A 13,988-nucleotide genomic window follows, 5' to 3' on the forward strand; every position below is an offset into this window, starting at 1 on the left:
TTATAAAAAAAGTATTAGAAAAAATAATGGCCACCGAAAAATATTTCTTTCTAAAAAAGGAAAAGAAAATCTAAAAGGAGATTTTTTCTCGAAATTTTCCACCTGCAACTCCAAATCTCTCGGCCGGCGGCGAAGATCCAACTCTATAATCCCTAAAAATGGCTACTTCTCTCGCGACCTGCTCTCCGTCGCCTCCTCTCCTCCGTCGGCCCATGTCTCTCCTGCCTCGCTTCCGGAGAAGCTGTCTCCCCTCCCTCGGCCGCGCCCGCCGCGCCCTCACTGCTGTCGTCGCAGCCGCCGTCAGGCAGGACGCCGCGACCTGGACCCAGGCGCCCCTCAGCCTCGTCGCCCCCGCGGACGCGGACGCCTCCCTGTTCCACGTCGCCGTGGACGTCTCCGACGCCCCCGATCTCGCCGCATCCTTCACCGCCCCGGGCCAGTACCTCCAGCTCCGCGTCCCCGAGGCCGAAAAGCCCGCCTTTCTCGCCATCGCCTCCCCGCCCTCCTTCGCCGCCTCCCGCGGCGAGTTCCAATTTCTCGTCAAGAGGTTCCCCGGCTCCACCGTCGACCTTCTGTGCGGGCTTGGGCGCGGGGACGTCGTCGAGCTGAGTGTGGTCATGGGCAAGGGGTTTCCGGTAGACCGCATCTCGCCTCCCGACTCCTTCCCCACCGTCCTCATATTTGCCACCGGATCTGGAATCAGGTAGGGTTCTGCTCTTGTTTCCATGTAGAAGTTCCTTCTACTTTTGAACTTTCCTCAAGATGCTAACTTTTTTGCTTGAAAATCCTTTGGCTGCACATTTGTCTTTCATATAAAAGAGTTTCTTTTTCTTTGTTGTTGTAGTGAATACATATCAGTGGCAAAGAAGAGGGTCACCAAAGAAGAGTGGGTTAGCAACGATAAAACAAAATACAATTCATTAAATATAGATGAGGATATATAGGAAATCGAGCCCAATGGTATTGAAGGATCCATATAGCCGACCGTATTTAGTGGGATAAAGATTTGGTTGTCATTATTATTGTGTAGCAATGGCAAATTCTACAGAAATTGAACTAATTTGAGTTGTATATGGCACTACATATGGCTCAATGGCCTCTTGAGATCCATCTAGCTGACTCAAATATCTATTTACTGTAGTAGTTGATGTTCTTTACTGAATGCTTAGTTATGATCATCGACGGCCTGATGAGATCCATATAGCTGACGCAAATATCTGTCTTACACAAGTAGTTGATGTTCGTTACTTTCATACCTAGGTACAATCATCTACTCTTTGACAACTTGGCATTCCTCTTTTTATTTTGTTAAGAATTTTTTGTTTGTTTCCTGGAACTATTGGAACATTTTTGGTGGGCTCTTTAGCTTATTACCTGTTTGTTTGCAGAATCCTGTTCAAATTCTCTACTATACTACATTTTTGAATCAGTTGTTGGCAAGTTTGTATTGTTTGTTAATGTCTTTATCGTATTTGAATGGCGGTGACAGTCCCATTCGTTCACTCATCGAGTCAGGTTTTGGTGCCGCTGAAAGACAAGATGTGAGACTTTACTATGGAGCTAGAAACCTTCAGAGAATGGCATATCAGGTCTCAGATATTTGTCCATCATTCAACCATGATTATAAAATCTTAATATCGTTAAACTTATTGAAGAAATTGAATGTGATTCTGTTTAGGAGAGGTTCAAGGACTGGGAATCAACTGGAGTCAAAATAATACCTGTATTGTCACAACCTGATGAAAGATGGAGTGGCGAAAGAGGATATGTACAGGTAACTCTTCTAACCGATTAAATTTTCTTTATTAACTCTACTTTTCGTCAAATATGTATTTGCGACATTGCAGGCAGCTTTTTCAAGAGCTAAAGATATACTAAATCCTTCATCAATTGGTGCTGTGCTTTGTGGGCACAAACAAATGGCTGAGGTATGTTTTTCGAAGACACTATTGTAGCCATTTGCAAGTTATCTTAAGAAATTGTTCAAGTCCATGCAATTTTAATCTGCTCGTTCTGTAGTTTTGGAATTTGCTCGATTGATTTCTAGCTGTGCCCGTACCTTGAATTATATGGTTTCTCTTCGTAATGTTGGCACCAATGAGTTGGAAGTTGCATGGTTTCCTCACTCATTTCAATTGTTGGATCATCGTAAACTTTGTGAAACACGAATGTTGATAAGTACATGTTCTCTACATGTCTAATGTAGCTGCTTGGCCTCAAGAGGGCCTAAAGCGGCTGTTTGCTTCCTCGTCACCGACACCAAAATTTTTGAATATACGGAAATCAATTCCTCATTGTAGCCCACAATGAGATATATAAACCGTGGTATTCTCCATTTTGTCTTATTTTGTATCGGCTTGAGGTCAAATATTGACAAAATGACAAGGACCTCTTTGTGTGTATATTTGGATGAAAGTCTAAGAATAGAGAGTCAGACCTAGAATTTTTCTTTTAAAAAATTATATTCTAGAGCCGATGATGGTCTTACATAGAGTCCGATGATGGAATTTGACGCCCAAATAGTTGGGACTGTCGATATCGAAGTTGCTTAATTTCTTGCATTTTATTCCGGAAATTGGTAGGAACAAGCAGCCTGTGCTGTCCATTTTGAATTGCTCTAATAGATGCTTGGGATTTTGATTTATAACTAGATCTGTCAAAGTTGCTTAGCTAAATTACTTCTTTGTGTTTGAAACTGAAGCAATCTATATACTTATATCCTTCATATTCCCCGAGATATTCATTCGACTGAACCAACTACGACACATTGAACCGATGATAATATTATTATCATAGGCAGATCGAGTAACCACTCGTGTGAAAAGCTCAAGTTATTAGAAAAGAAACCAATCTGTTTATATCTTTATTCTTTGAATCAATCTACATGCTTTTATATACTCTTATGTGTACTAGGATCAAAAGTGAAACAAATGACATTGCTTTTATTGACTGCTATATATATACGGGGCTATGATCTTCGAAACAAAAACTCCTTTGCGAATGTCATAACTTATTTTAGTTTTCGATACAAAACTAAGATGGGATCTGTGCTTATGGATGATGTTTCTTGCATACGATAGGAAGTTACATCGCAACTTGTGGCTGATGGTGTATCGAAGGAGACAATCTTGATGAACTTCTGATCAAGGTAAGGTCCCTTTTGTTGTTGCAGCTTGTTATACATTGAACATCAACATAATTCTTTATCAGATGCCGCGATCGAATAATCGAATTTGTAGTAGAAAAAATAAGTTATCACAAATCTGTTCATCCTTCTTATTACATGTAGTAAGTATCTAGATCATGTATGTTCTGAGATGAATTTTTAGATTTATATTTTGATTAAAATTGTTACATGAGCTTGTTGTGGCCAAATTTTACAAACAATTCTCTACTACTATACTGAGCTTCTTAGAACTTCTTTTAAGTCATTTTATGTTTTTTATTTTTTGATTTTAATCAATGTAAGTCCATGTAGTTGTTTCAATTAAAATTATTGTATTGATCTAAACTAGTCAAAGTTTAATTAAAGTTTATTGTATTGATTTTAACATGTTTATTACTTCATTTTATAAAATTATAAAGCACAAAAGTATAAAGTTGGAACATATTTGCATTGGTTACTTTTAAGGAAAATAAGGTAAATAACATAAATTTTTTTCCTTCCATTTTTCTTATTTATTTGATGGAGAAAGCTAAGAAGAAAAGAACAATTAATTTCTTTCCTATATTACTTGTATATGGTTTTTAAAAAAATTACTTTTATATAGAATGGAATTTAAATCCAAATTTAAAAAATAAAAAAATCCTTTTAAGTTTACTTTTTATTTATATATTTCTACTAAACGAATGAAATTTAAAAAAGCTTTTCAAACCAATGAAAAGAAAAAAAAAATCTATACTTTTATCAAACAGATGAAAGCGGTTTCGCGTAACCACATGGGATAAACTTTCACTCGTTGGAGTTTTTTTAATATGTATATATATATATATTAAATTTTATAAATTACTTTTAAATTTAAAAAAATTATAAAATAATGATTAAATTTGTTATATTATATTGATTCAAATGTTGGATTATTATGCACATCAACAGAAGAGAGTGTTGAACTATTATGCATATGAATATAAAATGAAAGATAAAAATATTTAGGTGAATATACACATATACAAATATTGAATAAGAAATAAAAATATTAAAATTATAATTATTAAAAAATTATAAAATACATTTAAAATTTATAAATATATATTTAAATAATTAATAAATATTTTAATTAAATAATATAAAATTATGATAAATATATACAAAAGATAAAAAATTAATTATCAATAATAAAATAAAATAAAATTATTTAAATATAAATAATAATAAAATAAAATTTATTTAAATATAAATAATAATATAATAAAAAATAAAATTCAATAGCGTAGAAATATTATGATCTCACTAATATGATAAGGTTTGATTGTCTTTGTCGTTTAAAATTATTAAATTTGCATCATTTGTAATTAAAAAGAACAAGGCAGTTAAAATTGGATAAATTTGGCAGAGTAAATAACTCAAGGAAATTTAACTAATTAAATATTTTAAAGTTAAGCAATTAGATAGCACGTCATAGCAACATCACTAAAAATTAATAAAAACAATTGTCTAGTAATTAACAAACTTTGATTTGCCTAGAATAAGTAAATAACTTTTAAAAAATTAAATTAATGAATTAGCTACTACATAGCAAAAGCACCATTAAAAAAATTAAACAACAAAGACAGACAATTACATAACAGATAATATAAACGTTAATTTGCCAGTGTAATTAATAACATTTTGAAAAACTAATCAACCACTCATCAGTAACATCCCATTTAAAATTTTAATTAAATTAATTACAATTGGAAAATATTAATAACTATATTGTACTTAGTGACAGCCATAAAAATTTAATATATAGAATGATATTACCAATCCGTTAGTGATAATCAAACATGCATAAAGTTTATTGCATCGACCTGGTTGGATGATGCAGAAATGCTTCATTCTGTTAACAAGCAACAACAAACTAGACGAGTAGATAAACAAAGAGCTGCTTGCTAGACATTCTAGTTCTGATTAGGGTTTTAATTGGCATCTACCTGACAGTGACTCACCTCATGTTATTTTGTGTTCCTCGCAAGTTCATCTATCGTTTCTTGCTACACTGATTGAGTTTCTTGTTGCTGATGATCCGGAGAGGATGGCAGCAGGAGCTGCTGATACTTGGATCTGTTCTTTTTCAGAAGAATGTAAGTGGTCCAGTACCAGAACATCAGTATCCTGCCCTGGGCGGCGACAGTGTCCCGGATTCGACTGCCTCCAAAGGAAAATCTTTCCAATGCCTGCAAAAGAACAGAAGATATTAATTGAATCTTCTTCCTCTAATTAGAGAGTTCATGATGTGAAGTAGAAAATGCTCAAACTTCCTAGATAGAGTTATAAATATAAACATTAGTTCATCGGTCAACCGAGTTACGAAGAACCTTTCAAATTTTCATTTTAGTATCTTAAAGTAAATTTTGCGTTGCTGTGTTCTTGATGATATCAAATTGCAATTGCACCTGTTCTCCAGTTTGGATATCATAAGAGTGTTGTTGCTCAAACTGAAGACCTTTGAACTCATTGATGCAAAGCCCCTGAAAAGCCCTGGCAGTGAAAAAGAAATGATTAGTTGGTGCCGACGAATGTTAGAAGTAGAATGAGAATACCATCTGATTAGAGAGACTTGAGGGATCCAGCGGAAAACTAGAGGTGTGTTCTCAGCATTAACATAATAGCCACCAAAAACGATGAACACGGTCATAAGGGATGGTCCCACGGCCATTGCCGCTTCAGTTGAAGGAACCATAGCCCCTACAGTGAGACCCATTGCTGAAGCAGCAAATGACTCCATAGTCACGATGCCGCAAAACTTTGCAAACCTATTCCATCAATTTCACAGCAAAAAAGTAAATGACCAATTCCAGAGTAAAACAAGTCTGACTGTGGTAGATAAAAATTGCTAAAGAATTACAAGTATAGCTTACTTGAGAAATTTACAAGTTTTGCAGCATCAAATGAGACAACTATTTGTAGAGCAATACTTGAATACTTGGGAAAATATAACTAAGATAAGTAGCTTGCAATATTCGAGGTTATGTAAAAGGAATCGCAGCAAAGTCCAGGAGTAGATTAACCAAACCTAGAAAGTGTAGGATGAAGATGAGCCATTGGATATAATATTGATCCAAAAAGCAAGGGAAATGCTGCTCCTATTGGGACTTCTGCCAGCAATTTGGATAAAAGGTATGGGCCCAAATCATAGGAACCTTTGGCTCGCTCTCGATCTACTATGGCTCGTTCCTTTGGAAACACACCTACTGTTTTTGTGAGAGCTGCCATAGCTGTGTTAATTGCAGCCACCTTTTGTAAATGAAAGAAATATCAGTCAACCGAGGACTTTTTATTAGATATCACTGACATCGTAATAAAATTAGATGTGAAATTCAACAATGCTACTCTTCATTTCGTTATATGTATATTACTTTATATTATCAAGAGGCTAGAAGTGCGGAACTTAACTTCAAAAAGACAGCCATAAACATAAAACTTGCATAGTCATGCATAATATGTTCAAATGTGGAAACATATAGGGCATAAAATAATAAAACTAAGAACATCATCAGTGGATCCTGCAAATGATGTGTACTGTCAGTTTAATTATTTCAAAACAATTTTGATTCCTAGTAGAAGAGACTAGGAAAGCAGATAAATAACATTATCTTACATTCTAAATATTATGGGTATCCGCACTTACATGGAAAATTTTAATCACTTTCAGTATTATTCCAATATTAGTGATTCCAGATCCTACTAAGTACTAATCAGTCAACAAGTCCGACAATAGAGACTGTGAGTACTTTTTTCTGCACTCCAATGTACTTTCTATAATTAATCTGACAGGGTGATGCCATAAACAAAAAGTAATTACATCATCTTGCCAGTGAATGTTTTATTAATCCTACTCATTTCATGGTAGTCAACAATTATGGCTGATCTACATGGATAAACAAAAAAAAGATCTTAAAAACCATTTTGGCAATTTTCAACAGCGATATGAGAACTAACCTCTATATCAACAAGATAGCTCTCGAATGGTATTTCAACATGGTTAATGACACCTAATATCCATAGTCAATTCCAAAATACACTTTTTTTGAAGAGAAATATAATACTAAAAGTCAAACATTGTAGATTTTTGCAACTTGGATACAGAAGTCATTTATCCAGATCTGTCTCATATGCCACGGAACAATTAGAAAATTCAGTGTCCCCTTAGCTGCTCCTTGTTGAACCACTGAGATTTTATTTAAAAATTATTAATCATCATTATCAATTTTTTATACCATGCATCAAACTGTGCAGTTTATTTAACTGATTTCAATGGAATTCTGCATACCTAACATTCCCCTATAGTAAACATGCACAAAAGTTTAATTCAACAAAATAATGACCAATTGCGGCTCAGAAACTGCAAGTGGCAAATGCACTACATGAACCCAGTTTAACCGATTTAAGAAGCTAGCTGATAAAAGTTCTTTATTCAAAGAATTAAAGCTAACAGAATAAAGCAATAGAACATGCATACTTGAAGAAGTCCCATTCTATCTTGTATTGACGTTTGAGATCTTCCCATTCGCCAAAATACAGAACCAAATATGATAGCTGATGCAATAGACATTCTTGCTCTAACTTTGTTTGTTGGACCATCACGAGAAGCCTGAGCACAATGGCAATTTCTAAATATGAGCATAACAAATCTGATTGTGACTATTAACCAATATAAACAAAGAACCTCCTCTTCAGGCCAAACTAGGCATTTTGAAGATTAACAATGTAAGAATCATTGCCTGAGGATTCTAACGTTAAGTGAGAAAGAATGGCATTGGCACAACGGTTGCGGGCAATCACTAAACAGCTTATGGAATCCTAGTCATTCCTTTTTTTTGTTTAATTTTTATTATGGAAACTTAAAAAGTAATCAATACACAAGAAACACATGTCACTAACCTGCATCCATGCTCGTTTAAGGAGCAATCTAAACTGGCGCCACCAACCACCTCTCCTTTTAGACATGGTTTTTTTGCCAAGCTTTGCTGAAACCTTAGAACTCTCCAATAGCATAATAGGAGAAGAACACTGAACCATTAAACTGCTATTTGAAAATGCTTCAACCAGATCATCAATTCTTTTCTGTGAGGTATGTACACTTTCAGCTGAACCATAATCAATTGAAATAAGATCAGCTAAAAATTCAGCAGGGTTTTCATGATCAGGACATTCATACCTGCAAAAACGAGCAACAGAAAATTAAAGATTGTCAATAATTAATGTCAATAAAGAAAAGTGGCTTTAAGTCAAAGATAATATCAAAATGAACCAGAACACTGGAACAGAATCACCGCATACCAACTTGTTCATTCTTTAAAATCAAGTTCAAAGTCTCTCTTAACTGAGGTGAAGCTAACAATGCCTAAGTGGATCTTCTAATGAACTGAGCATGCGCCAATATCATGCTAACCCTATCTTCACCCTCACCCTTGCCCTCCTAAGATAGCCTATCCAATTACATTTCTAGACCTAATCCTTTATCAGAGAGCTGCTGGAGTAGCTTTCTCCTCAACTAATTGTTGGTTACTTTCTCTGTGGTCTCAGAGTACCATTTACCAGGGAGTTCTCTGTCAACTTATATTCTGAGAATGGGAGTATTGAAAACCTCAAAAGTAGTCTTTTGACTTTCTATGCTAGCTATGTATCTTAGGCAAGCAATGGATAGGAGATTATAGGACCATTTTCTACTCATTCATGTAAGTTCAATACTTGTGAAATGCATATCGGATTCTCCTCTTCCATAAAGACAAAAAAAGAAAGAAAATAATTTTAAAAATAAGTACATTACCCATGCGATTGATACTAAATATCAACCATGGTTCTACTCATTTCCATGCCATGTAAACACTACCAACCAACTAGGCATTACTCTCCCACGAGGAATGGTGGTTTTTTCATTTCAACATGTTGTATATTAGCACATTTCTCTGCTAAATATAACTCCAATTGCACAAAAGATATTTAAAACGTGATATAATAGATTGAAAAGTGTGATGCTAGCAACAAGGAAGCAAATGACTTAGTAATGACCCTAATTTAGCAAAGTATGTCAATGGTTCTTCTTTAGCAGGGCCCATATACACAAGAGCTCCTTCTGACAACAACACAATGTCATCAAACTTGCTATATACTGAGCCTCTTGGTTGGTGGATTGAGCAGATAACAGTATGACCATCCTCAGCAAGCTGCCGAAGTGTTTCCATAACCTTTTCTGCCTGAAAAGCATCAAGTCCTGCGAGTAAGACAAAGGACTATCATGAAAATAAACACCACCTGGAAGTAATTAAGTTTGGCATGCCAAAAGAAGAGCAACACATTGAAGATTGTAATCTACATCTGAAATTGTACTATTATTGGATTGGTGTTTGCCAAGAAACTATTACAGAAACGGACAGAGAAAAAGTTATTGTGATTGTTTGGGTTTTATGAAGATTCTCTACAAACAATTGCGTAGATATACTCTACTCTGAAGTTCAGTTCAGCTAAGGCATTTTTGTAACTTAACCTGATATTGTTCATTCCCCTATGAAAGGTCAATTAGAATAGATATTATCCTGTACTTCTTAGTTTACTGCAGGGACCTCCATCTCCTCAGCAATATCCCGATGCCCATGAAATCAGATCCTTGTAGTAGAGATTCCATGTCCCCAGGCTTTGTCATAGTTTTGTGACAATTTAAAATAGAAAAAGAAAATTTGCTACTTGGTGAAATGAAAAAAGACTGATAATAAGGTAATTATACCTGTTGTTGGTTCATCTGCAAATATGACAGATGGACTAGCAATCAGTTCACAAGCTAGTGCAAGGCGCTTCTTTTCTCCACCACTAATTCCACGGACTTTTGCATCACCAACGATAGAATCAGCACAATTTACCTATTTTAGTAAAAAAATTTTGGCAAATGAATAGAGAAAATAAGTGTGGCGAGTGCATTGTAAGCATAGGATGGTAAGAACTAAGGAATATGAATAATACACTGTTGCCTGTCTTTCAAGAATTACAGGATAACTCCAATTTATTAATTTAGTTTGAGCGAAATAACAAAATTTCAGACTACCAGATTGTATTGCTTTTACTAAATGATTTGGATAGAAACAATCCTTTTCTTCAAGAACCTACATTCCAGCGTAGCATAGACAAAACAAGAGGAACATTTAACCATATTCTGTAAAGACTTGCAGAGGAAGGGGTTGAATGGAATTGTTGAATTAAAAGTATTTTGACTGAAACTCCAGCTAATTGTGAGCCTACTGTATCAGGTATACTACTTCGGATACTCACCAGGCCCAGTCGGAACAAGAGATTGCTGGTATACTTATTCTTCTTTTCTGCTGACAATGTCTGAGGAAGTTGAAGTTCCGCAGCAAGTGATATTGTTTCTCTTACAGTAAGCTGGGAGAAGAAAAGATCCTCCTGCCTCAAATAAGCAAACCTGAAACATAAAGATCCTTAAGCTTTTGTGAAAAAATACAGTCAATTCATAATTCTTGAACAACATCACTGCACAAACTTGTATCCGCCACTAGGCATCGGTAATCCATTGATATCAATGTGCCCGGAAAGGTGCAACCGAGGAGAAGCAAGGAGCTGCCCTGCTAAAACATTAAGCAGAGTAGTCTTCCCTGACCCAGATGGCCCCATAATTGCAAGCAATCTTCCAGGTTTCGCCTCTCCGCTTAAATTTGTCAGCAGAAACCTTGTCTATCGACCACAATTTAAAAAAAAAATCAAACAATTCATTGTCATCAGAACAAGATAAATCAGTTCTGAAAATTTTAGTCGAGTGATTTTCTTCGATAGTTTCATCAGAAAAAAGAGCTGAATCTCACTCTCTTTTACAGAGAAAGAGATCACGATCCGAATAGAGAGCGGAGCTAGACACAGCAGAAGGGATTCTCTTCAGCTAAGATGCGCGATTCTCATGAAGAATATTGAAGGGAAGAAAAACGGACGTAGGGTTCGTACAAGTTGGCGATAAGATGAGGATAAGGCTAATATGAGCGGTGAGGGGTTTTATGGGCGATGGACACTTACCCTTGCGCCTCGCTTATCGGCGAGCGTGCAGGTGACAGAGCGCCACCGGATGGTAACAGGAACGACTGAACCCGAACCCGACGCGTCCTCGTCTCCTGCGGGATCCCTCTGTTCTTCCTTGTCCTCGTCCGCTTCCACCGCCGGCGGGAGTGCCGGGCCGACGCCGGATATGACCCGGAGGAAGAAGGCCGCGGCGAGCGCCGCGAGGATGCGGCTCAGAGCCCTGCCGTCGAAGCCAACCGCCATCTCGCTTCTCTCGCTTCCCGTTTGAGTGGGACGTCGGAGAAAAGGGAGTGAGAGAGAGAGACTACATGTAGAAAGACGTCATATTGGGCTTCGTGCTTTAGGCCCAGTGTTATTGGGCCGGATCATCAGCCCAATGGGTCTTGATGACGTCAGCAATCTCGTTCTCATTCCCACCGTCGATTCGGAGAGCAGTAATAAATCCTCGCCTTCGATTCAGAGAGCAGAGTGCCGTTAATGGAGAAGGCAGCGTAGAAAGACGTCAAATTGGGCTTCATGCTTTAGGCCCAGTGTTATCGGGCGGATCGTCAGCCCAATGGGTCTTGATGACGTCAGCAATTCTCCTTCTCATTCTCACCGTCGATTGGGAGAGCGGTAATAAATCCTCGCCTTCGATTCAGAGAGCATAGTGCCGTTAATGGAGAAGGCAGCGTAGTAAGACGTCAAATTGGGCTTCATGCTTTAGGCCCAGTGTTATCGGGCCGGATCGTAAGCCCAATGGATATTGATGACGTCAGCAATTCTCCTTCTCATTCCCACCGTCGATTCGGAGAGCAGTAATAAATCCTCGCCTTCGATTCAGAGAGCGGAGTGCCGTCAATGGCGAAGGCAGCGTAGAAAGACATCAAATTGGGCTTCATGCTTTAGGCCCAGTATTATCGGGCCGGACCGTCAGCCCAATGGGTGTTGATGACGTCAGCAATTCTCATTCTCATTCCCACCGTCGATTCGGAGAGCAGTGACAAATCCTCGCCTTCGATTCAGAGAGCGGAGTGCCGTTAATGGCGAAGGCAGCGGCGCTTGGCCGGGAGCGAACCAGCAGCACCGGAAAGATCGCCGGAACTGAAGGAAGCTTAATGACTTTAGCTTCATCGTTACTGAATTATACACCTTGAGACGACAAGAGAAAGGAAGCTCAACGAATGATTCACATTAAAGTAACAGTGAGATTTGGGGCATGCCATTTGTACAATACCGTGCTGCTGTCATCAAGCGTAGGACATGGCACAGCTGAGTCTGAAGGCTCGCCTGCAAATCAAACAGCCCGACAAGAGGATTCCTCTTCGAGGTGAAATCCATCAATTAACTACCACAGGTACCGAGAGTAAATTAATCCAATTCAAACACTGTTCTTCATTCTTTTCTTCTGGCACAGCGCATAAGAAATAGACACAGGTAATTAAGAAGTTGTAATAATCATTGAATTTTATGCGAGGTTTATACCTGTTTATAAATTCTTCTCTTAAAAGAATGATAATCTATCTTGAAAGTAGTGATGGCGAGAAAAACAAACAAGCAAACTCTTTAAGTTTGAGAAGTTTTCTAAGCTTTAAATTAGGTACGATCACTTGCAGGAGGAAAATACAATCCAACTTGAAATAGAGAATGCATTGATGATCAATAAAAAATAATCTTGAAACTGGGATTTTTCAGTATCTTGAATGTTGGAAGCCGTGCACATCGGATCATGTGGCTTGACCATCCCGGTATTTAACCGGAACACATAATACTATTGAAGAAAGAAAATTACAAAATAAAGGCTAAGATATGTCTTTTTTTTAATATCGATTATTTCGACTAAATTGATTTAATGTTGATTTTAAAATTTTAAATTCAATTAAACCGATTAAATTGAATTAAGTTATGTTCGAATGGGAACCGATAGTTAAATATCTATTTTTGCAATTCGTAACTCCCTTCCCTTCTCCTCGAGTCAAAATTTAATTGAAAGTTTGATTATTTTGATTTTTGACTGATTTAATTGATATTTTATTAGTTCGATTTATTCAATTTTTGTATGAAAGTTCAGTCGATTCGATTTAGATCTAAAAAAATTAATTTATTTTATTTTGAATTAAATTGTTCGAATTAATTGATTATTAATCGATTGTTCACCCCTATCACTAATAAGTTTAGGGGAGGCATTTTTAAAAAGGAGGTGAATTGTAAGATCCTAATTTTTCAATTTGCATGATATACTATTGAAGAAAAGAAAATTACAAAATAAAGGGAATGATATGAAAATGACCAGCTTCTTTACTCGTGTGTAACATACAAGTTTTATATTTGAATGTATGAAAATCAGAATTTAAACATGGAATTACAAGTACATAATCGTATAATTTTCTTGAGATCACTCGGCTTATCTTACCAAGATATACCTCAACCAGATGAGAAAGAGACAATTTACAACTTCAGTAGCTCTAGAGAGCCCCTTTTGAATCATAGATCTGACAACCCTAATTTTTTTTTTTTTTTGTAATCAGGTATTCAATTTTTGCTAGGTAATAATTTCGAGATGGACGATCCAATCCCACATTCCACCCATCAAGTAAATCCAAGAAGCATGATAGCTCTTGACATAACAAATGTAGATGTACCCTACATGGGAATTAAATCATGATTGTTTAGAAATGCACCATGTCTCTTATCACCACACCAAACCTCGAGGAGCTAGTAAAAATTTAATCACGAACACACTTGTAAAGGAATTCATCCATTGCAATTTCTATACATGAATGCCCCC

The 13,988-nt window shown here is 36.7% G+C and overlaps 2 protein-coding genes across 2 annotated transcripts; one reads left to right on the top strand and one right to left on the bottom strand.

Moving 5' to 3' along the window:
- Positions 1 to 107: 107 nt before the first annotated feature.
- Positions 108 to 3,354, top strand: LOC141844978 (fruit protein pKIWI502). The gene is made up of 5 exons (XM_074732970.1): positions 108 to 703; positions 1,490 to 1,589; positions 1,679 to 1,774; positions 1,848 to 1,928; positions 3,081 to 3,354. The coding sequence occupies exons 1-5, from the start codon at positions 159 to 161 to the stop codon at positions 3,141 to 3,143; spliced, it is 885 nt and encodes a 294-aa protein (XP_074589071.1). The 5' UTR covers positions 108 to 158; the 3' UTR covers positions 3,144 to 3,354.
- Positions 3,355 to 4,915: 1,561 nt separating this feature from the next.
- On the bottom strand, positions 4,916 to 11,489 carry LOC141845512 (ABC transporter G family member 7). The gene is made up of 11 exons (XM_074733569.1): positions 11,219 to 11,489; positions 10,695 to 10,885; positions 10,466 to 10,616; positions 9,927 to 10,059; positions 9,215 to 9,416; positions 8,084 to 8,360; positions 7,662 to 7,793; positions 6,216 to 6,436; positions 5,743 to 5,955; positions 5,596 to 5,680; positions 4,916 to 5,376 (listed from the first exon to the last, which is right to left on the bottom strand). The coding sequence occupies exons 1-11, from the start codon at positions 11,462 to 11,464 to the stop codon at positions 5,194 to 5,196; spliced, it is 2,034 nt and encodes a 677-aa protein (XP_074589670.1). The 5' UTR covers positions 11,465 to 11,489; the 3' UTR covers positions 4,916 to 5,193.
- Between the last annotated feature and the right edge of the window lie 2,499 nt (positions 11,490 to 13,988).

This window comes from Curcuma longa, chromosome 14, assembly GCF_044706935.1.
Source record: "Curcuma longa cultivar G26 ecotype Majalengka, Jawa Barat chromosome 14, ITB_CL_G26_1.1, whole genome shotgun sequence".
Classification (NCBI taxonomy): Eukaryota; Viridiplantae; Streptophyta; class Magnoliopsida; order Zingiberales; family Zingiberaceae; genus Curcuma; species Curcuma longa.

What these genes read in the sequence shown, in the direction of transcription:
- LOC141844978 (XM_074732970.1), top strand. Translation starts at nt 159, where the DNA reads ATGGCTACTTCTCTCGCGACCTGCTCTCCGTCGCCTCCTCTCCTCCGT. An exon ending in TTCAGAGAATGGCATATCAG is followed by an intron (nt 1,590 to 1,678) that starts GTCTCAGATATT and finishes GATTCTGTTTAG; the next exon opens with GAGAGGTTCAAGGACTGGGA. An exon ending in GGCACAAACAAATGGCTGAG is followed by an intron (nt 1,929 to 3,080) that starts GTATGTTTTTCG and finishes TGCATACGATAG; the next exon opens with GAAGTTACATCGCAACTTGT.
- LOC141845512 (XM_074733569.1), bottom strand. Translation starts at nt 11,464, where the DNA reads ATGGCGGTTGGCTTCGACGGCAGGGCTCTGAGCCGCATCCTCGCGGCG. An exon ending in ATGCCTAGTGGCGGATACAA is followed by an intron (nt 10,617 to 10,694) that starts GTTTGTGCAGTG and finishes TTTATGTTTCAG; the next exon opens with GTTTGCTTATTTGAGGCAGG. An exon ending in TCTTGTTCCGACTGGGCCTG is followed by an intron (nt 10,060 to 10,465) that starts GTGAGTATCCGA and finishes TTACTAAAATAG; the next exon opens with GTAAATTGTGCTGATTCTAT.